We start from the raw sequence: 23,501 nt of genomic DNA on the forward strand, positions 1-23,501 counted from the left end.
AGCATAAATATAAGATTTTCCATCTATCTGTGCAGTGTTTTCTGTGGCAACAGCTACCACACAACTCCATCTCATAATAGATCCACCCCCAGGCTTAGCAGGGGCAAGGTGTTCTTTTCATCAAATGCTGCTTCTTTTTTCTCCAAAGAAAGAGTTCAATTTTTACTTCACCAGTCCAAAGCATTTGTTGCCAAAATGCTTCTGCTGTATCTAGATGTGGCTTTGCATTGATCAGACATTCACTTTTTTTGATTGGGTCATGGGTAAGGTTTCCTTCTGATGACTCTTTCATGCAGGTCAATGCTGCACACTAGAATGATGCACCACTCGGCTAAACCACCCTGCTTGTCCTAAATATCATACAGGAGTTGCTTTGCCTTTCTTCCCAGCATACAGGCAATTTTATTGGAGATATTTCTTGGTCTTGACTTACATAGCTCTGCTTAACTGCCATTTTTTGTTAAAGACGTTTCAGACAGAGGAAAGCGCTTCGATATCTTTTTAATGCCTTCTTTAGTTTTGCATGCATTTTCATATCCTCAGTCTTTTACTTAGGAGATTGATGTTGAGTGTTGGCACAAGGTTTGAAGAGTCAGAGAATTTACAATGGATATAAAGTCTACACTTCCCTGTTAAAATGGCAGTTTTTTGTGAAGTTAAAAAAAATGCATTAAAATAAATTATGTCAGAACTTTTCTCGACTTTAATGTGAAATTGCAAAGTATACAAATAAAATGAAAAATGATCAGAAACTTTTGAGGGGAAAATTACAATAACCTAGTTACGTAAGTATACACATCCGTAAACTAATACTTAGTTGAAGCACCTTTTGATTTTATTACACCTCTCAGTCTTTTTGGCTGCACTCATCATGGGTGTGGTGTTGCTTTGGTGATGTTTTTTTCATTAAACATACCTGGGATTATGGAATTATTGTACCTTTTGAAATCGGTCTCATCAGATCATAACACATTTTGCCACATGGCTTGGGTGATTTACTTGAGTTAGGACGTTTCTTTGTGAGAAAGGGCTTATGTCTAGCCACCCTATTTAGTACTTGTCAGATATTCCTGCAGCTCCTTTAATGTTGCTGTAGGTCTCTTGGTAGCCTCCCTTGTAATTTTTTGTTTCGTCCTTTTGTAAATTTGGAGGGACGTCCTGTTCTTGATGTCACTGTGGTGCTCCATTTTCTCCACATGTTGATGATGGCTTTCACGGTGTTCCATGGTACATCTAATGATTTGGAAATGTTTTTATACCCCTCTCCTGATCGATTCCTTTTGACAAGTGAGACCTTGTGTATGCTTTGTAAGCTCTTTACAGACAATGGCTTCAACAGTCAGATTCAACCAAGATGATATGAAGAAACTCCTACAAAAACAGCTGGTCTTTATTTGAAGTTAATCAGAATAATGTCAATGATGACAGCTGTATGATAATTATCTTTGAACATGAGATTGAATGTGATTGGTTCATTCTGAACACAGCCACATCCCCAGTTATAAAAGGGTGTGCACACTTATGCAGCCAGGTTATGGTAACTTTATTTATTTATCCCTAAAATGGATCACCAAAACCTGTCATTTTAACAGGCAAGTGTAGACTTTTTATGCACTTTATTACACGCTGGAATTATTGTTATTCTTAATGGTAATTCTTGACCTGCCTACCTTTTTCTATATTTTTAAGTTCATGAAAAAATAAAGTAACTGTCCATTCAACAGTGGACATTGTCACATAGCAGTGTTACAGAAATTTGATCCAGATTTAGGTCCCCACTGAGCAAGCTGGAGGTGACAGCATTGAGGAAAAACTCCTTGAGAAGACAAGAGGAAAAAGCATTGAGAGGAACCAGACTCAAAATGGAACCCATCCTCTTCTGAGTGACACTAGATAGTGCCATTATGAGTCATTACTCTTTCACATCTGTATACTATAATCAGACAATGCTAAGGATCTTCAGTACAAGCATCAAAGTCATTTTTCAGTTAATTTGAGGTTGTTTTTTTTTAACTTTTAATAAAATAAACATTTTTAAGTAAAGAAATAGTTTTATAAATAATATATACGTTACGACAAACAGTACTGCTAGACCCCAAGTATCACTGGGTGTTGTTGGTGATACCTGTACACTGGAACCACTGGAACCATTGGTGCTGAAATAGTGTTGAAAAACAAACTTTACAGCCATTTAAAATAAAAAAGATGTCCCCAGACTCTCAAGTGGCAGTTTAAATAGAAAGTTTAAATTTAATGGCATGATTTTCTTTATTTTTTTTCTTACAATAGGAGTATTCCATTTGAAAGTAGAGTGATGACCATTTTTGAATGGTTGAGTTTGCCACAAGCAGAAAGGTATTTGGATGGGTTTTTTTTCATGTACAAAGAATAATGTGTTTGTGTGTCAGCCTAGGACAATGCCTTCACATGGTGAAATTTAGACATTTCTCTTATATATATATATATATATATATATATATATATATATATATATATATATATATATCTCACAAAAGTGAGTACACCCCTCACATTTTTGTAAATATTTGATTATATCTTTTCATGTGACAACACTGAAGAAATGACACTTTGCTACAATGTAAAGTAGTGAGTGTACAGCTTGTATAACAGTGTAAATTTGCTGTCCCCTCAAAATAACTCAAACAGCCATTAATGTCTAAACCGCTGGCAACAAAAGTGAGTACACCCCTAAGTGAAAATGTCCAAATTGAGCCCAATTAGCCATTTTTCCACCCCGGTGTCATGTGACTTGTTAGTGTTACAAGGTCTCAGGTGTGAATGGGGAGCTCTCTGAGGACTCTCTGAGGATCTGAAAAAAATAATTGTTGCTCTACATAAAGATGGCCTAGGCTATAAGAAGATTGCCAAGACCCTGACACTGAGCTGCAGCTCGGTGGCCAAGACCATACAGCGGTTTAACAGGACAGGTTCCACTCAGAACAGGCCTCGCCATGGTCGAGTGCACATGCTCAGCGTCAAATCCAAAGGTTGTTTTTGGGAGATAGATGTATGAGTGCTGCCAGCATTGCTGCAGAGGTTGAAGGGGTGGGGGGTCAGCCTGTCAGTGCTCAGACCATACGCCGCACACTGCATCAAATTGGTCTGCATGGCTGTCGTCCCAGAAGGAAGCCTCTTCTAAAGATGATGCACAGGAAAGCCCGCAAACAGTTTGCTGAAGACAAGCAGACTAAGGACATGGATTACTGGAGCCATGTCCTGTGGTTTGATGAGACCAAGATAGACTTATTTGGTTCAGATGGTATCAAGCGTGTGTGGCGGCAACCAGGTGAGGAGTACAAAGACAAGTGTGTCTTGACTACAGTCAAGCGTGGTGGTGGAAGTGTCATGGTCTGTGGCTGCATGAGTGCTGCCAGCTACAGTTCATTGAGGGAACCATGAATGCTAACATGTACTGTGACATACTGAAGCAGAGCATGATCCCCTCCCTTCAGAGACTGGGCCTCAGGGCAGTATTCCAGCATGATAACGACCCCAAACACACCTCCAAGACGACCACTGCCTTGCTAAAGATGCTGAGGGTGAAGGTGATGGACTAAACCCTATTGAGCATCTGTGGGGCATCCTCAAACAGAAGGTGGAGGAGCACAAGGTCTCTAACATCCACCAGTTCCGTGAGGTCGTCATGGAGGAGTGGAATAGGACTCCAGAGGCAACCTGTGAAGCTCTGGTGAACTCCATGCCCAAGAGGGTAAGGCAGTGTTGGAAAATAATGGTGGCCACACAAAATATTGACACTTTGGACCCAATTTGGACATTTTCACTTAGGGGTGTACTCACTTTTGTTGCCAGCGGTTTAGACATTAATGGCTGTGTGTTGAGTTATTTTGAGGGGACAGCAAATTTACACTGTTACACAAGCTGTACACTCACTACTTTACATTGTAGCAAAGTGTCATTTCTTCAGTGTTGTCACATGAAAAGATATAATCAAATATTTACAAAAATGTGAGGGGTGTACTCACTTTTGTGAGATACGGTATATAATATAGTTCTGAACACCACAGACTTTTCTTTGTTTTTTTCTTTTAGGCGCTTACTAACTAAAACGCATGAAAGAGAAATGACAAATCACATGCTTTTTGAATATTTAACAGTGCAATGCTCTTTAAATTGTTTCTTGTTATCAATTAAGTTATGCATGGTTAATACATAATTACTTGAATGGGAACTGAATGTGTTAAAGTTAAGAATTTTATTCTCTACTTCTTTAGGCCAGACTTTTATACTTTATATTTGGATGAGCCTGATAAATCTGGACATAAATATGGACCAATGAGTGGTGAGGTATGTTTTTATTGGGTTTTATTATTATTATTATTATTATTATTATTATTATTATTATTACTATTATTAGCTATATGATGAGACTACTACATTTCAGAATACAGAGATTGGTATGCAGTTGGGCTGTATGTGCTGAGAAAGCAGAAATATAGCTTTAAATATACACAGTGCCCTCCACTAATATTGGCACCCTTGGTAAATATGAGCAAACAAGGCTGTGAAAATTGTTTTTATTGTTTAACCTTTTGATCTTTTGTTTAAAAAAAATCACAAAAATACTCTGCTCTCATTGATATATAACAATTGCAAACACAACATATGTTTTTTATATATATATATATATATATATATATATATATATATATATATATATATATATATATATATATATATATATATATAAGTTAAATATAGGTGTGCAACAGTTATTGGTATCCCTGTGAATTCTTCTGAGAAAAATATATATATATTTTCAATATTTTTATTGAAAGGTTTTGTGTACAGATTAGTACACACATTCATACATTCGTACATACTCAATAAAAAAAATCAATAGCTAAAAAAAATAATAAATAAAAATAATTTTAAAAAATTAAAAATTAATAAACTAAATAAAATTTTAATAAATAAAATAAGGGGGGTTCCCTCAATCAGAAGAAAAAAATGGCAGAGACTTGAAGGTTAAAAACGGCTGCCAATTACTGTAAAACTTATCAGAGTTGGCACCCAGAGAGTACCTAATCTTTTCCAATTTTAGAAAAGACATAACATCCCTGAACCACTGAGTGCTGTAGGGAGGCTTTATGGATTTCCAGTGGAAAAGAAGGCACCGTCTTGCTAACAAGGAAGTGAACGCCAAGAGATCTAATTGGTTCGAGTTGTACCTGTTATAATCCTCCGGATACCCAAATATGGCAATATGGGGAGAGGGTTTAACAGTAATAGACAGTATTTTTGAGATGCTATCAAAATACTTCTGCCAAAAGGAGAATAATAATGGGCAGGGATAGGACATGTGGGTTAGGTTGCAGGGAGAGGCATGACATTTATCACATCTGTCAGTGACAGTGGGATAAATCTGTGACAGACGTGTTTTGGAGAAATGAATCCTGTGCAATACCTTGAACTGTATCAAAGAGAGACGAGCACAAGATGAGATTGTGTGGATCTTGTTAAGGGCAACATCCCACCAGGCTTCATGTAGGGTCAACCCCAATTCGCCCTCCCAAGCAACCTTGATTTTAGTGATAGGTGGGCTGTCGTAGGGTAAAAGTTTATTATAAATTCTCGAAACAAGAGATTTCTGAAGAGGGTCAGAAGAGAGAAAATCATCCCATAGTTGATTTGGGGGTGAGGAGTGAAAAGTAGGAAAGATTTTGTGCAGTGTCTAACTTTAAAATAGCGAAAAAGATGGGACGGTGGAAGCTGAAATTCACTCGACAGATCTGCAAAGCTACGAAAAGCACCGTCTCTATAGAGATTTTTGAAGGTTTTGAGACCTTTGTCATGCCAGATAGCAAACAGGGGGTCAGATAGTGCAGGTTGGAATGAGTGATTTTTCAGTAACGGTGCTAAGGTAGACACGGAAACAAATTTAAAATTCTTCCTGAACTGGTACCAGATTTTTAGAGTTGAACTAACCACTGGGTTATCTGTAAAGCCAGAGAAGTTGGTGGAAATGGATGGGGTAAGCAGAGCCATTGAAGAGGACGAGCCACATGAATGTACCTCTATCGTACACCATGGGGAATGCGCTGGTCTCGACCAAAATAAGATTTTATGAATATGTGATGCCCAGTAATACAGCTGGAAATTTGGGAGAGAAAGGCCAGCATTGAGTTTACATCTCTGAAGCATTGGCTTACTTATTCTGGGTGCCTTTCCACACCATAAAAAGCTAGAAATGTCCCGATCAATAGTCTTAAAAAAACGTTTTGATAAGAGTAGAGGGAGACATCGGAATAAAATAAAGGAATTTAGGTAGGATATTAATTTTTACCGTGTTAATTCTTCCTATAAGCGATAGTCTTAAAGACCGCCATCGCTGAAGGTCAGTTTTGATTTTAGACATTAACGGGGAGAAGTTAGCAGAGAAAAGTGAAGTTAGAGTTCTGGTTATATTGATTCCTAAATACTTAAAGCCAGAGGGGCTCAGTCTGAAGGGGATATCAGATTGATCTAGTTCTGATGCCAAAGTATTAACCGGGTAGCACTCATTCTTGGACATGTTAACTTTATAACCTGAAAATGAACCAAATCTCTGGAGAAAGGAGACAATTACAGGTTAAGAGCGACTTGGGCTGGAAACATACAGTAATAAATCATCCGCATAAAGAGAGAGTTTAAATTCCATTCCCAAACGTGATATCCCAGTGAAAGAGGGGGAGGACCTCAGATAGATTGACAAGGGCTCTATAGCTAATGCAAAAAGTAAAGGAGACAATGGACAGCCCTGTCGAGTGCCACTGGATAAAGTAAAATAAGTTGATTGTATACCATTGGTGGAGATACTAGCTTGCGGGGATGTGTACAGAAGGCATATCCAAGAAATAAATGTATCACCCAATCCAAATTTATGTAATACAGTAAGCAGGTAGTCCCATTCAACCCTGTCGAACGCTTTTTCAGCATCGACTGAGATCACTACTTCGGGGTTGTAGCGGAAGATTTGGAGTAGATAATGTTTAAAAGGGTGCAGATATTGTAACATAGCTGACGTCCCTTTATAAATCCAGTTTGTTCTTCTGAAACTATGACAGCAAGAATTCTTTCCAAGCGAATAGCCAAAGCCTTAGCAAGAATCTTAGCATCCACATTTATCAAGGAGAGGGGTCTGTAAGAGCTGCAGAGATTCGGATCTTTGTCTTTTTTTAAAAGCAGATTCATAGAGGCTTGTCGTAAAGTAGGAGGAAGAGAGCCATCCTGCAGAGTTTCCTTATATACAGAATGCAATAAAGGGGACAGTTTAGATATAAATCTCTAGAAAAATTCTACTGGGAATCCATCAGGGCCAGGAGCTTTATTGTTTTGCATGCTATTTATAGCTAGGTTGATTTCCTCTAAGGTTAATGGTGAATCAAAGATCTTTAGCAACATCCGGGTTAATGGTAGGGAAGTTGAGACTGCTTAAAAAAGCATTCATTTCAGAAGTCCCAGATGGAAATTCAGACATATACAGAGAGGAATAGAATAAGCAAAAGATTGAGCTAATGGTATTAGGGTCTGTATGGAGTATGCCAGATGAATCTTTTATTTGAGGGATTATGCATGAGGTTGCCTGGGGACGCAGTTGGTGGGCCAAGAGTCGGCTTGCCTTATCGCCATGTTCATAATATGCGGAGCGTGAACGTAGAAGAAGGCGCTCTGCATCAGCAGTTGTAATGAGGTCAAATTCGGTCTATCAGTCAACATGATCTTTAAGTAAGGCAGAAGAGGGGCCAATGACCAATTGTCGATCTATTTCTCCAATTTTAGTCGATAGCTCTTGAAGTTTGGCTGTACGCGTTTTGTTCAAATGTGCGGAGTAGGAAATTATTTGGCCCCATAAGTACGCTTTTAGTGATTCCCACAGCAAAGAACAAGAAATAGGTTCAACCTCATTCTGATTGATTTAAATAAAATCATCAATCGAAGCTGCAATAAATGTATTAAATTCGTTGTCTGACAAAAGCAGAGTATTTTACCTCCATGGTGTTGAATATCGGGGTTGGGGGGAAAGCTGAATATCCAAAGAAAGCGGAGCATGATCAGAAATCACAATAGGATGATATTTAACCATCGACACTGGAAATAAGTTTGGCGTCGATGAAAAAATAATCAATTCTACAGAAGGACTTATGCATATGTGAAAAGAAAGAATATTCCTTGATACTGGGATTATAGAATCTCCAAGGATCAATGCAACCATTCTTGGCCATGAAATCAGAAAGCGTACTTGACATTAGTGAGGGGGTTATGGTTTTGGCAGTAGAGCGGTCCAACCTAGGATCAACAACGCAATTCATATCTCCTCCAAATATAATGAGAGTATTATGTAATGAAGGGAGATGCTCAAAGAGCTTATTCATGAAGTGTGGGTCATCAAAATTTGGGGCGTAAATATTAACTAATAATACAGGGGCATGCAATAATGTACCTGAAATTATTAAGTATCTGCCATTTTCATCTGATATTACTTTGGAAGATGAAAGGTGAATTGACTTACCAATTAAAATGGCAACCCCCCTGGCCTTAGAGTTAAAATTAGAGTGAAACACTTCAGAAATCCATGGACATTCAAGCCTAACCTGGTCTGTGGTTTCTTGTAGAAACACTATGTCCGCATTGAGCCGTTTCAGATGAGCAAATACCCTAGACCTTTTTATAGGGCTCCCCATACCTTTAATGTTCCAGCTCAAAAAGTTCACATGTGAGCCAGAATTTCCAGTATTAGTGGACATTTATTAAGTGCTTACGGCAGGAAGAAAATGAAAACGAAGCATCGCCTCTGAGAGAAGGAAAAGGGGAGAGGAAACAAGAAGGGGGGAAAAAAAGGGAAATAAATAAATAAATAAATAAATAAATGAATGAATAAATAAATAAATAAAGAGAAAACACTCACACACTCCAAACAAACACTTGGCAGGCCAAATTGGCAAGACAGTGAACAGTCCCACCCCCTCCCACCCTCACCATAGCACTTACATCGTCTCCATCACCAAACGATGGAGAACCCAGTGCAAACTCCACAAGGAGTCAAATCCCTAACAGAAAAGCTAACAGCTGTTGACCCGATAATAATAGTCAACCAAGGTCGGGATCCTGCAAACTAAACAATGATAAAGAGCAAGGCACACAAACATATTCACTACAACATCATGTGTTGTAGAGTTAATAGTCATCCAATTCAATTCTGGAGACATATAATCAGCCTGTTATGTTATCAGTTTTCTTACTTGATCAGTGTCTTGATGAAGGCTCTGGCGTCCTCCGGGGATTTAAACTCCCTCTTGGTGCCATCATGTGTAACGCGGAGGCGTGCCAGATAAAGCAGACCAAACCGTATTCCCGGTATCTCACGAAGCTGGCGGCGGATGTCATTGAAGGCGGCACGAGCATGCGCTATATTCGCGGTATGATCGGGAAAGATGGAGACAACCATGTCACCAACCTTCATCCGTTGTTGGGCTCTGGCCCACCGCAGGATGTCCACACAGTCTGCATGATAATGGAGTCGGGCGATTACGATCCTTAGATCGTTGCGCCGCGACCTAGCCTCAAGTGCCTCGCATTTATTTCCCACTCTCCCAGCTCGGCAGAAAGGTGCTCCACTTAAGCCTGTAGCGTAGCGATGTCAACACAGCAGATGGAGAGTGAAGTTTCCATTTCACCCACGGTATTCTTCAAGGTGCTCACCTCCGACTGGATATTTGTAATACTGACTGTCAATTCTGACTTTACGGTCTGTAGCTCTGCCTTGATAGAGGTCAAGTTTTCGCCTGGAGCTCGGTTTTGAAAATGTCCGCCATTTCATTTCGAAGAGAGGAACGCCTCCTTGAAATCGGGGGGGGGGACAGCGGGCATAACAACTCCATCGCAGGGGGAGGAGGGATCACTACGAGGCGAGGATACAGCGTGTGGAGCAGGCCGCTGAAGCGGAGCAGACGAAATGTTCCCGCCTTTGGATAATGCTGGCATTTTGGACATCAAAAGTGAAGATTAAGGTGTTGGACACGACTTACACCAAAAACACTCCACAAAAAAAAGTGCCTGTAAAATAATATTAACAGTTGATGCAGGAGCCCCGAAAGTTGCGTCTTACTCCATCTATCGCTCAGCCGGAAGTCCCTGAGAAAAATATATTTCACATATATTCCCATTGATCTTTTAAATTTTTTTTAGTACACCTGGGAGACTTGGAACAGGAAATTGTACAACCATGACTTCCTGTTTCACAGGGGTATAAATATGAGGTAACACATAGGCCAAATTCCCTTAGTCATTCATAACAATGAGTTAGACCAAGGTATATAGCTGTGATGTATGACAAAAGGTTGTTGAGCTTCACAAAATTGGAAGTGGCTATATGAAAATATAGCATTGTGGCTATATGAAAAAAGCATTGAAAATGCCCATTTCCACCACCAGGGCAATAATTAAGAAATTCCAGTCAACTGGAAATGTTATGAATCAACCTGGAATTGGACGTATTTTGCAAAAATATGATATATAAACAAATAAAATAAAACTCAAATAAAATATAAAACAAAAATAACGTTAGAGGGAGCTTGTGTGCAGTCTGTTTTGTTTTGTTGTTTAGGGAAAAAGGAAATTAGTTAATTGATATTAATCAATTCAAACTTCTTACATATTAAGTCTATCTTACCTACTGTTGCATATTTGGTGGAAAATGAGGAGATGTTGTGTGTCTACTGTGGTCTCACATTTGGCAGCCTCAGTCAGGTCACCTGTACCTGTGGATCTATAAATCCCCAAATGAAGACTGTGACCTAGGAGTCCTGGAAACTTCCCCAAGCACACAGGACTTGTATATCCTTAGGTAAAAACTTTTGCCTGATGGTTTTTGTGGTGTTTGGGGTACAACCAGCAGGTTGCAGTTGGATGACCTAAGTGATCTAGCAGGAGTATATTTAGTGATCATATTACAAAGGTATGTAGGAGCACCACCATGAAGACGTTTGAAAATTAATAACAGGATTTTAAAATCAATTCTTTAAGACACAGGTAGTAAGTGAAGTGATTTAGGTGCCAGAGTGATATGATTCTTCAGTCTAGTATGTGTCAGCATTCTTGCAGCAGCATTCTGAACACTTTGTAACTGTTTAATGGAGCTCTTTGGTAAGCCAACCAAAACACTGTTGCAGAATATGAGTCTAAGATGTTACAAATGCATGTATGAGTTTATCTGTGGAGAGAATATCACATACTTTAGAGATGTTACAAAGGTGATAATATGCTGTTTTACAAACATTGCTAATATATATATATATATATATATATATATATATATATATATAATATATATATATAATTTTTTTTTTTTTTTTTTTTTTTTTTTTTTAAACTAAGATCACTGTCAAACACGACCCCTAAATTTTTAATGCAGTTATTAGCCTTGAGAGACAAGGAGTCTAGATATGGCATAACTAACTTTCTCTGTGCATCATTTCCGATAATAAGTACCTCTGTCTTATCTTTATTTAGCTGCAGACAGTTCTGTGACATCCACAAGTTCATGCTGTCTATGCAGTTTACAAGGGTGCTAATCCACTTGCGGGCATCTGGTGCAAGTGAGAGATAGAGTTGCAGGTCATCTACATAATGTTGGAAGGAGATGTTATATTGATTAATTACATCAGCTAATGGCAGCATACATAAGTTATATAACAAAGGACCCAAAATTGAGCCTTGGGGAACACCACAAGATACCGCATGACGTCTGGAGGTGTGTGTACCCAGTGTAACATAATATTCCCCGCCACTTAAGTAGTATCTAAACCAATCTAGGTCTAGGCCTGATAAACCAACCCAGTTTTGCAGTTGGTCAAGCATAATCCCATAGTTGACTGTGTCACTGAGGCACTGAGATCTAAAAGAATTAGAATTGACAGAGTCAATTATTAGAGTCAAAGACTGAGTCCTTATTTTGTTGCAGATCATGTAAAACTTTTAGAAGAGCAGTTTCTGTGCTATGGTTGGAGTTAAAGCAAGACTGAAATGTCTCATTAAGATTATTGATGTTGAGATAGTTATTGAGCTGTATGGACACAATGTTTTCAATTATTGTGTGGAAACATTCCTTATGCATTAACAATGCTCAGGACAGATTAACAATGCTCAGGACAGATTAACAATGCTCAGGATGTCTGGTGGTAATGAATTTAAAACCTTAAAAATGTTGGTGGGTAATGGGTCAGGAGAACAGCCAGAAGAAATAAGTTATATAACCAGGGCAAGCACGTTAGGGATGACCACTGAGAAAGAGGATAGATTACAGTACATTTAACAGTTTCAATTTCCATTGTCTTTCTGCTCTTTTGCAGTCTCTTTTTAGTCTTACACTGGAGGTACTATTTCTCCAAGGGGCAGCTTTAATTATCCCAGAGACGGTTTTTGTTTTTAAGAGGGCAACAGAGTTAATACATTTGATCAACTTGACATTAAAGCTCTCCACTAGAGTGTCTAAGGAAGGGAGTTAAAGAGGGGAAGAGATGATATCAGCTCCATGAAGATTGCAGCTGTGTCAGCAGTGAGATAGCAGTGACAGTCCTCTTCTAACTCAGTGTTAGTACATGCTGAAATTTCAAAGAAGACACAGTAGTGGTTAGAAATTACAATGTCTACTATCTTTGGTTCATTAATAGTTAAACGGTTCATTAATAGTTAAAAAATAGGATGAGAAATAAGATAATACTTTTATCTTATTTCTATATTTCTATATTTTACTTCTTTTTCATAAATGGTTCATTAATAGTTAAAAAATAGGATGAGAAATAAGATAATACTTTTATCTTAATGATGAGATCACCAGATCAAGTGTATGTATGTGTGTGATGCCAGATACATGCTGCATAAGGCCAAAAGAGTTTAGTAACACTGTGAAGCTGACAGTCGATGGATCAGAGATTACATCCATATGGATGTTGAAATCATAGGTAATTAACATATATTCATAGTGAGTTAATGTCCTAGAAAGCAATTCCCTGTAATCAAGAAAACCTTTGTTAAATTTAGGAGGGTGATAATAAAATAACAGATTGATCATCATTGAGGTGCACTGCAAGGTACTCAGATGTTTCAAATTTCCCCAGAGAAATCTGTTTGAAACATAATGTATGACGGTATAGACCGGCAACACCCCTGCCTTTCATATTCATTCTAGGGACACAGAAGAACTTAAATATTTCATTAAGTACAAGTTGTAATTACTGTCAAGCCATGTTTCTGTCAGGAAAAGAAAATACAGCTTATGATTTTCAACTAGTTGGCTAATTACAAAAGACTTATTTTTTTATTGACCGTACATTTAGTACTGCAGATTTAAGAACGGGGAGATGTGATTTTTCAGTAAAATAATTACCTGTACAGTTCACCTTAATTAAATTACATGTATTTGAGGACCTCTTCTGTTTATGATGGCCATGCCACCAAACATTGCAAATGACCGGAATATTCTGAAAAGTAGCATGGTTACCTACATGTTAGACAGGCTCACTTGTAGGGACTGCTGAAAAATGTAGTGGGAGAAGAAATAAATCTTGAGGTGCGATGCTGACTGAGCTTAGTTAGATCCCCATGCATTTCATCCATTTCTTCAGTCATATTTCTCAGTCTGGTGACAACTGATCTGAGAGGTGACTGTGGCTGTGCCACAGGGTTGTAGGTAGCATTGCTGCTGCTGCTGCTGCTGAAAGCTGTTAAGAGTGGATGAGAAATAAGATAATACTTTATTAATTCCCAGATGGACAAATTAGGGAGATGCTGTAGAGTGGGTTGGAAGTGATCATTCCAGTCCCAGCAATGTTCAGATGAAATCTGTTCACTTTAAACAGATGTCTTCACTCCCAGAACAGGTTAAAGTGTCCATGAAATACATCCACTGGCCAGCGCATGTAGAGGCCGGCCAGGTGTTTAGCCCCAGCAGCCTACTAAAGCTGCTGGACCCCCGCCCGATTGTTGGTATCAGGCTTGATATATGCAATATGACTGAGGAGGAGTTCACAGAGTCCAGAAGGCAAAGAAAATCTTTTAAAACTCCTGTCCGCTGTTTAGAAATGTCATTTGAAACCCCATTTTGTCAGTTCCTGGATTGTTCCTTAGAATCTGTGGGATGTTTTCCATGATATTGCATACAGTTCCCCTGGGAAAACAAAAGGTTTTAATCCTTTTGTTTCTAGCACCCCTGATTATTGAGTCTCTAACAAGTAGGTGCTGTTAAAGGGCTTTGGTGCATTCTTTCTGCATGGAGAAGGATTCGGTGCTGAGTGTCAGGTGAGTTGGCATGGTGATGAGTGTGGTGCCGGTGACCCACAGAGCTGTGAGGGGTTAAGCCTCTGTAGTTGTGATGATGATAGTACGATGGTTTTCACAGCTGGACTGGATGACTCTGGGAGTGCAGCAGCACCTTTCCTTGGTGAGTTAGAGTGTGGAGTGGAGGAAGCTGACGGTACCTCATACAGGTTTTGATGTACGAGAGATTGATGATGAGGTGAGTAGCTAGGCCTAAGGGTGTTCTCAGTCACCTTTGTCTTCCCCAGTGCGACAGATCAAGGTTCCCTCAGAGACACTCCAGGATGTATGACAGGATTAGCTTCAGTTTTGCACCTATTTTGTCCCATCGAGTTGAGATCTCTGGGTTAGTACTTAAACCGTTCCAAGGAACAGTGACGTCAGATTCAGCCACATGAGTAGATAGTACAAGCAACTAGTCCAGAAATAATTCATCCTCCTTAATTTGATGGAGTGTGGAAATCCTCCCTTTGAATTCCACAACTTTTTGTATGGGTCTGTGGCATTCAAAACAGCTTGATGCAGAAATAGTTGTTTTTTGGCATCTGTCTTGACTCTCTGATCCTCCGTTTGTCATATTTGCAAATATAATGAGTGTTTTATGTGCACAGTCTTTGAGATCCGACAAACCTCAATATTTGTAAAAGTGTCTCAAATAAATGAAGTAAAACTCAGAAAAAGAAAATAAAAGTGGAGGGGGGGAAGGCAGAGGAGAGAAAACAAGCTGCTCACTCCTCGATTCTAGGTAGAGGTGTATTGTATGCTAGGAGTATGCGGCAGACATATGTGCCACAGCACAGATGGATGGCATTCTCCTCTGAGGCTTATAAGGTTGACACCATGCATCAGTGTGTTTGTATCATTGTCGGAAAGTGTCAGCATGTGTTAGCATGCACACAAGAAGATGTTCAGGTCATTCTTATTGCTTCTGGTGATTATCTGAGGTCCATAGAACCCAGGTGTGTGTGTGTGTGTGTGTTTATTGTTGTCGTTATTATTATTATTTTTTATTATTATTGTTATTATTGTATTGCTAAGAAATAACAGACCCTTTATAGACATTTTCTAACATTTGCTTTTCTGTTAATGTTTGGAGAATCTATTGGGGGTAATATTAATGCAAATAATTTTTTTTTTTGGAAGAGTCACATGAGATATATCAATTAAACCAAATCAACAAACATTTTTGTATTTCAAAAAAACTTTTTTGGCCACTAATTGGGGCTTAGCGGATAGAGATGGATTAATTATAATACTATTGCACATCTCCTGTTTGAATAGGAAAGCTACAAACTCATCAACAGGGTGAGGGCCGGTCCTCCATCACTACCAGGTGTATATACTCATCAACAGGGTCAGGGCTAGTCCTCCATCACTATCAGGTGTATATACTCTGCAACAGGGTCAGGACTGGTCCTCCATCACTAGCAGATGTACAGTATATACTCAGAAATAGGGTCAGGGATGGATCTTGGGCAGGGCAGCACACACAACTGCCTGGGCCACCAGACCACTATCATTCTGTCAGTTTACATATCAGAAGCATGACATCATATTGACCATTGTCTAATATTAGATCTAATGTGTAATGGTAGGTGCATGATATTAAGATGAAATGTTTAAAATTGACTCCAAAATATTGCTCAAAACAGTGCAAGTTTTTAGCTAGACACATCTGTGGCACATGCTTCTGTGGAACAGGGTGCTACATCTTTGGCAGTTCCACTGATATCTTTCCTGAGATTCTCTCTGCTTGGGCATTTTAACGTTTACACATTTTTCACTACTAAGAATTTCAGCACTCTTCCTTATAACCTGTATCAGCTCCTGTATTTTTAACCTTGACCTTAGTCAATGTGTTGAGTGATGATTAGTTATAGATGTTTTATTTATTATTATTCTGTCCTTAGTAATAGTTTTATTTCTGTGGACTAATAGGCATTCTGACCTGATTCAGTAGAGATCTGGGGGGCCTTAGGCAGATATAGTGAGCCTGCACAGGGACAAAAGAACATCAACTCAGTGGCATAGTCACAAAGCTAAGACTAACGCTAAAGCTCATCCATGGGAGCAACACTAATCTGCTGGCAGTCATGAAATGTCACTCCGTCATATTGAGATTGTGTCTGTTCCTCAAACTCAACACCAACTAAATGCAGAAATTCTGTAGAAAGAAGTTCACACATGTGGTGATCCTTATTATTCTGTACTTATTTTTTTCCTCCTCTCTTTTTCTGACTTCTCTGTACACTTTTTTCTTTGCTTCTCTTCTTGCATGAATTAAAAAAGGATGGCATGATGATTATAATAGGACGACAATTAAAATATATCCCTCCTCTGTCCAGCATTTGTTAAGGCTAATCACACCCCTATTATCCTCCTGCATGAATACAAACAAAGACTCAAACAGGATAAACCGGGTTCCCATACAGTTTAGCAATTGAATTAAGACGCTATCAGCATACTCCTGCATTGCTGTAAAATCCAAGAATGCAGCAGGTAGAGAGAGTAATGATTATACAAACTCACAGCATACATCAGTAAATACACCGATTGTGTTATTGTTCCAAAATTCACAATCAAAAAAGGCTGCTGCTTACCTGCTGACCTACAAGAAAGTTAGATATGACTTCCAGAAAAGCACCAGTAAGAAATTAAGACAATGTAGACTCCAACTACCATGGGTCAGAATTCATACGTATGTGGAGTGACCTGCCCTCCATAACAGACTAAAAAGGAAGGAAAAAACAGTGATATAGGAATGTCCACCTCACTAGGAGATGAGCTCATAATAATGCCTACCCAGCTGAAAGACTTTCTGTGGACCAGCTTTCACACGAGTACTCTCTGTACCTGATGTGGCCAGCTATTTCAAAGCAGTAAATCTAGACAAGGCACCAGGACCTGATGGCATCCATGTACTTGTCCTCACAGCCTGCGCCATCCAGTTAGTGGAAGTATTCACTGACATCTACAATCTGTCCCTAAACCTGTCAGCCATTCCATCATGCTTCAAGAGGACCACCATCATTCTAGTTTCCAAGACTCCTGTCATCTCCTGCTTTAATGACTACCACCCAGTCACACTGACCTCTACTATCATGAAGGGCTCACGAGCAACATGTTAAAAGTTAAAACACGCATCTGCTCATCCGTATCTACAACCATGGACTCTCTCCACACACCTAGAGAAAAAGAACACCTACAGTGGATATAAAAAGTCTACAAACCCTTGTGTGTAAGAAAGTCATTTTTCACTGATATCAGTATTTGTGTTGTTCTGTTCATCTAAAGTTGTTTATTGGGCATAATGTACTTTGGGACGTACATACCCAGAGATTTGAGCAAAATATTTGTTGTGGCTTATGTAACACATAGCAAATATGTAGCTGATTCCTCCAGTCATACCACAGGAATTCTTAAAGGTTATTTTTGCAATATCTTGTTGTACCCTGTTCATCATACCTACACTACTAGTCTGTGAAGGCATTCAACACTACTGTATTATGTGAAGCACTTTGAGCATGGTTATGTTTGTATGTTCCTGAACTTTTTCTATCCCTGCCCAGTTGATGGATCACCTCTCCCTTGGTGTTCTGGTACTTCATGTTTTACAAATTAAGCACTGAATAGTCTAATATATTGCCAGTATATTGCTGTATCACATTAATCATCACAAATTTTGTTCCATTTAATAATATGGCTTCCACATTCATTATTTTAAAGCTTATAAAATAGCACTTGATCCAGCACATCCTACTATATTAAATTTTTACCTGTGATTGTATTGACCAATACATTAAACTGGCTGATTTTCATGGCAATTTGCACACCACTGACATACATCACCTCAAATATGTAGCCAATAAAACCATGCCATTAACTGGGCTAGTATGTCTGCTCCAGATTGGGGGAGGGCTGTGGGGCTGTGCTTTGTTTGAAAGTGTCCCAGTTCTCTCCATCCCCAGCAGACATGTCTGGACCCTCTTCCAGCTTTCTGGAACTGATTGGCACCTGGCGCTTGTGGAAAAAATACATGTCTGGGAGGGAGGGCTCCACTGACTGCTGCAGTTTGTTTTGAAGTAGCACCAGAGTGGGAGTTTTTGAAGTGGACAGGAGGGCTCACCATGTCCCTGGTTCTGTCGTGTCAAATTTGGTCCATTACCTGAATGTAATTATAATTAAAATACAGCATAGAAATAGATACTCACATCTACCAGACTGTTGCATGAAGAAAGCAAGACACCGAATCAGTGAGTGAGAAGAAGCAAGGGTCCAAGTTTATTGTTCCAATTCACATGAGATCCACACAGTTGAGACGTCCCAAGGGTGATCTAAAAAACCCCAGAGCTGAGGCTGTCCTATTTATACAGCTACCCTAGGGTCAGATTTCCCACCCTCAGCATTTTTCCAAATACCAATACGTTCCGCATTAACTGACCCTAACGGTGTTTTCCAACAACGCTTATCTCCGCAAAATGATATTTTCACAGAGGAATACAAAACAGCTTGTTAATATAAGCCAACAAATAAGCAATAGGCTCATGGCTCCTCATGGCTGCAGGCTCCCATTGAAGCATGCCCCCACCTTCCTCGAAGAGATTAATGATTCCTGACAATATTGAAAATGCTACATTTTTATTGATTATTGATTTTTGATTATTGATTATATGTTAAATGGCAATATCTTTGGAACACAGTTAACTAATAAACAGTATGACTGTTTAAACAGAAATTGTTTAATTATTTCCGCAATCCTCCATGATTTCACAATGCCTCACATGATGGAGCTGATATTTTCAGATGCGTATACTACATAGTAATAGTACCACATATTGGTAACAGAAGATTCGCTGTGGTGTGCGTGACTCTGACGTCTGATCCTCATCCTCTCTGCTCTTTGAATGAATGGCAGTGCAGAGTTTTCCAAGAGTTGTGTTTGCAGTTAAGATTGATCTCTGGTGTTAAGCCACTTCATTTCATCTCCATTTAGAAGTGTTTGTTTTTGTGCATATGTAATCTGTTGTGAATCAGTTCTTAGTAATGCAGTTCAGTCAGATTTATACCTTGTGGAGGTCCTGTTTAATGGCCCCTGATTTCACCATTAAATGTGAAAGTACTTGTAGAAAAATGGAAATAAAAGAGTCTTTGCAGCAAAGCCCTAATGCACCACAATGGCTATTGATTTTCAATAATTGATCAACCTGAAAAAGAGAGCAAATAATGGCTTGCAGGTACTTTTTATTATGATCAGTGTTGCATTCATTCATATAACTGTTCCAGTACTGTAACGGATGGGGCTCTCTATCTATGGATGCATGGTAACTACACCAGTAACCAGTATGTATGCCCTATGATTTAAGAGCCATAGTTTACATAAACATATTTAGTTTCTTATCAAGAAACTTCATTGCTTGTACTAAATTTTCTTTAATCATGTATCTAATCTACAAGTATGAATTATGTACAGTGAGTGTGATGAATTTGTGTTATATTACCCAGATTCAATTATGTTATCAAGTCTCTCGAGGATATTGGTGCTGACATTAAGGAATGACTACAGTATTAAATTAACTTGATAAAATCATATGTGCCACAGTGTGTAATCTCACTGCCTCACAGGTCTTGGGCTCGATCCTCAGATTGGGTGACTGCACAGATTTTATTCCAGGGTTTTGAAAATACATGATCAAATCCTATTGGCTGTGCAAAAACAAATTCTATTAATTCAATTCAATTAATTCATGAGGCACCAATGAATTAAGCAAATTAAGTGAACTTTTTGTTTCAGTGTGGGTGTCTGACCCATAACCGTTACATCATTTCCAGCATTTGATTTGAAAATATGTACTTAAAGCATGCTTTCATGCTCATGTATGTCCCAGTCGAACTTGTATACCTTATAAAGTAGTCAAACATGAAATCAAATTGCTTAACACAGAAACATCATCACAATCATTTCTGCCACTTTGGATTTGTGGAGATCATATAACAGTCCTACAGTATGTCTGCATTTTTAAAAGCCAAAAGATAAAAGATGCATTTCCAAACCTATCCATATTAGTCTAGACTACATCATTCTCTGTAAGATACCTAAATGATATTCAACACAGTCAACTTTTAATTCAAATGTCATATGCCAATGTGGTAAAGTCATAACTTTGTGTTTTAGGTGTTTGAGGCTCTAGTGAGGGTTGACCGGATTATGCAATTGGTAATGGATGGTCTCAAGCAGCGAAAACTCCATAAATGTGTCAACCTGGTTATTCTGTCAGATCATGGTAATAATGTTTTACAGATTATGCCTTGTTATTCATTTTTTCCAAGTTTAGTGATCATACTGTCAATCTGCTGTACTGGTATACTGGTGCTTTATTTGGTATATCTACTTTAAAACTGTTTGGCAGATGTAGTAATTATAAGCCACAAAATTCCAGAATCACTATAGAAAAACACTGTATGTTGTGCCACTCTTTATTGGCTTTTTCCATGAGTAATACATAAAGTATAAATAGAGTGGGCCTTTTACTGTATAATGGGCATGAACAAAGTATGGCCAAGCAAATATATGACATTGTATAACAATGGAAGAAATATCTTTAATGCTTAGAAGAAAAAATCCACTCTTTTCACTGACATGAGCATCTATTTGAACTACATTACCCTACAATGGCATAGTGGTGCTAGTGGGAAATTAGCTCTCATTTTAACTCTATCTAAAGGGGCCGATACAGCAGCCCTTGAGTCTGTCCAGCTCTCTCACCTTCTCATCTGTATACTCTGCCTCAAATTCTGCCATGGATGTGTGATTTCCTATGCTTTTGGCTTTGACAAGGCCTACAGACCTTCAGATGATGTTGGAGCACTGGATGTTGGACTTGATAACATTTGTTCTGTACATTATTTCTGTTAAAGCCTTGCACATGCATGCCAGTTACATATTAACATGTGTTTTCATCAGCAATTCGCCACCACATCTGCAGCAGCATACCTTGACGTGTAATATTTTGTCTGTTTTTAGCAATGCAGTGCAGTGCAGAGTTCCACAGGGAGCATGCGTTTCATGCTGATCCAATCTGCACCAAACATAATAGCCAAGTCTTGTAACACTGAAACCTGTTAATGTAATCTGTGCTTTTAGGTACATCAAATTTGGTGGTGACTTGTGAGCAGAAGAGAAAGTTATGTTGAGCCACTGTGTCTAATCTTATTTGAGATGCCACAATTTTAAGGGTGGCTGTCACAGATGGTCCATAGCCTGTCAGCTGGCCAAGGCTGATCTGGACCCCTGCTTGGCTGCTATTAAGTCAAGCGACACAATTCAGTGGCCGGTATATCCTCTGTCCTCTGGTTTATACATGGCCACAGACATGTTGTTCTCATGCTCCTCAGTCGATCACCGACAGATGAGCTCAGGAGGGCTCCGCTGAAAAGTGTGAACAATAGTAGGTGACTTCTAAGCTTTAAAATGAGTGATTTTAACTGAGCTAAGTCTGAGCAATGTCAAGCTATTCATTTGCTTCGAGAGAACCTTGAAGTGCTTTTTGGAGGGTTTTGTTTGTTTTTTTGCAGCCAACAGCTTTATTAGCTATAGTTTCTGTCAATACTTACAGCACTGGCTAATTGAAGGCCTTCTAGTCAGTAGAGAATGGCTAAGGCATGCGTGCTGTCTAAGGCACTCTGAATATTTTTTTGTTGAGCCTGTGCGTTGTGGCACAATTGCTATGGTAGCACAATTGCTACCATTTTGAGGGTGGCTACTACACCTTATTTAGAGCTTTTTCACGGAGCCTGCGAGCTTGTGGAAGTTAGGCTTCTGTATTATAATGATGTAATCTGCCATGATATCTAGTGATACTCCGATGATTTCATGATAATAATTGTGCAAGTTTGAAGTTTAACTCTTGAATTTACTCTTTTTAATTGTCTTGGATTTTACTCTTGAGATATTTATTATGCAAAAAAGTATGCAGAGTCATCCTAAAAATAGCAAAACATCTTATTCCAGTCTCTCTGCTTTTTATGTTGTTGCTGTGACCACTAGGAATGGAGGAAGCTTCATGCACAAAAGCTGATTATGTGTCATCATACCAGGACAACATTGAGGATTTCATAGTCATCCAGGGCCCTGCTGCACGAGTCCGACCCAAACGCCTTCCGGAAGAGTTTTTCACTTGTAAGTCCTTATTGTAACACATTAAACATATGCGTGTGTTTCCTGACATGTATAAAATGTACCATAAGTTTGCGTTGTTGCATGTTTGCAGTGTGTTTGTGTGTAAGTGGACTTTTTTTTAGCATGGATGTACATTCATTTTCTTCTATGTTTTGTCCTGTGACAGTCAAGTATGAAGAGCTGGTGAAGAATCTCTCGGTATGAATTCTCTTATTATGGCCAGTTAACACTGTGTTAATAGTCTGAGCTTTTATTGGATTTTCCCGCTTTTTCAAGTTAAAGCAGCTTTTATTCTTTCTTTTCCAACTACATGCATTTGAAGTGCAGAGCTCCTGATCAGCCAATGAAGCCTTATCTAAAAGAGCATCTTCCTAAAAGACTCCATTTTGCTAGCAATGTCCGTATAGAAAGAGCACATCTCTACATGAAATCTCAGTGGCAAGCAGCCCTGTAAGTATTCACATTTTTTGCCATTGATAAGTTGCTTGACTGTTGACAAGCATCCACCATCCTGCTGATAAATCCAGCATGGTCTGACCAGCTACCAGCTGCTAAAACAAAGAATGAGCTGGCTTAGTCTCTTTCTAATGGTGGAATCATGAACACTGTGAGGCCTGCAGGTACTTAGATGTTCACCTGGGTTCTTTTGTGACTTCTTGGATGAGTCGTCAGTGTGCTCTTGAAGGAATTTTGGTAGGCCGGCCACAACTGGGGAGATTCAACACTCTTCCAAGTTTTTCCCATATGGAGATTATGCTCTCAATGTGGTTTGATAGAGTCCCATAACTTTGTAACCCTTTCCAGTCTTATATAGTTCAACTTTCTTTCACATCTCATCTGGAATTTCTTTTTATTGCAGCATAGTGTGCTGCTTGTTGAGAACTTTAAGTGATTTTTAAATTCAGCAGGACTGGCAGTAATCAGGTTTGATTTCAGGGTGTGTCTAGTCTAATTGAACACAATTATCAAAGCAAATTGTTAATTGGTTTAT

General features: G+C 38.9%; 1 protein-coding gene and 1 long non-coding RNA gene across 4 annotated transcripts in view; one reads left to right on the forward strand and one right to left on the reverse strand.

Annotated features, from left to right (window-relative positions):
• The window catches only part of LOC128635281 (uncharacterized), a 49,214-nt gene extending 39,885 nt beyond the window's left edge, over nt 1-9,329 (reverse strand). The window contains exon 1 of the long non-coding RNA XR_008398225.1: nt 9,261-9,329. This is a non-coding gene — a long non-coding RNA (uncharacterized LOC128635281). The remainder of the gene's footprint in view (nt 1-9,260) is intronic.
• Nucleotides 1-23,501, forward strand: part of enpp1 (ectonucleotide pyrophosphatase/phosphodiesterase 1) — a 78,620-nt gene that overhangs the window by 42,411 nt on the left and 12,708 nt on the right. For 2 of the 3 annotated variants that reach the window (XM_053687340.1, XM_017453396.3), the window contains exons 10-15: nt 2,290-2,355; nt 4,254-4,326; nt 20,507-20,615; nt 22,379-22,510; nt 22,677-22,708; nt 22,833-22,960. In XM_053687340.1, coding sequence (XP_053543315.1) covers nt 2,290-2,355; nt 4,254-4,326; nt 20,507-20,615; nt 22,379-22,510; nt 22,677-22,708; nt 22,833-22,960 — 540 coding nt within the window. The remainder of the gene's footprint in view (nt 1-2,289; nt 2,356-4,253; nt 4,327-20,506; nt 20,616-22,378; nt 22,511-22,676; nt 22,709-22,832; nt 22,961-23,501) is intronic. The other variant, XM_053687348.1, reaches the window with a different exon arrangement.

This window comes from Ictalurus punctatus, chromosome 2 (assembly GCF_001660625.3).
Source record: "Ictalurus punctatus breed USDA103 chromosome 2, Coco_2.0, whole genome shotgun sequence".
Classification (NCBI taxonomy): Eukaryota; Metazoa; Chordata; class Actinopteri; order Siluriformes; family Ictaluridae; genus Ictalurus; species Ictalurus punctatus.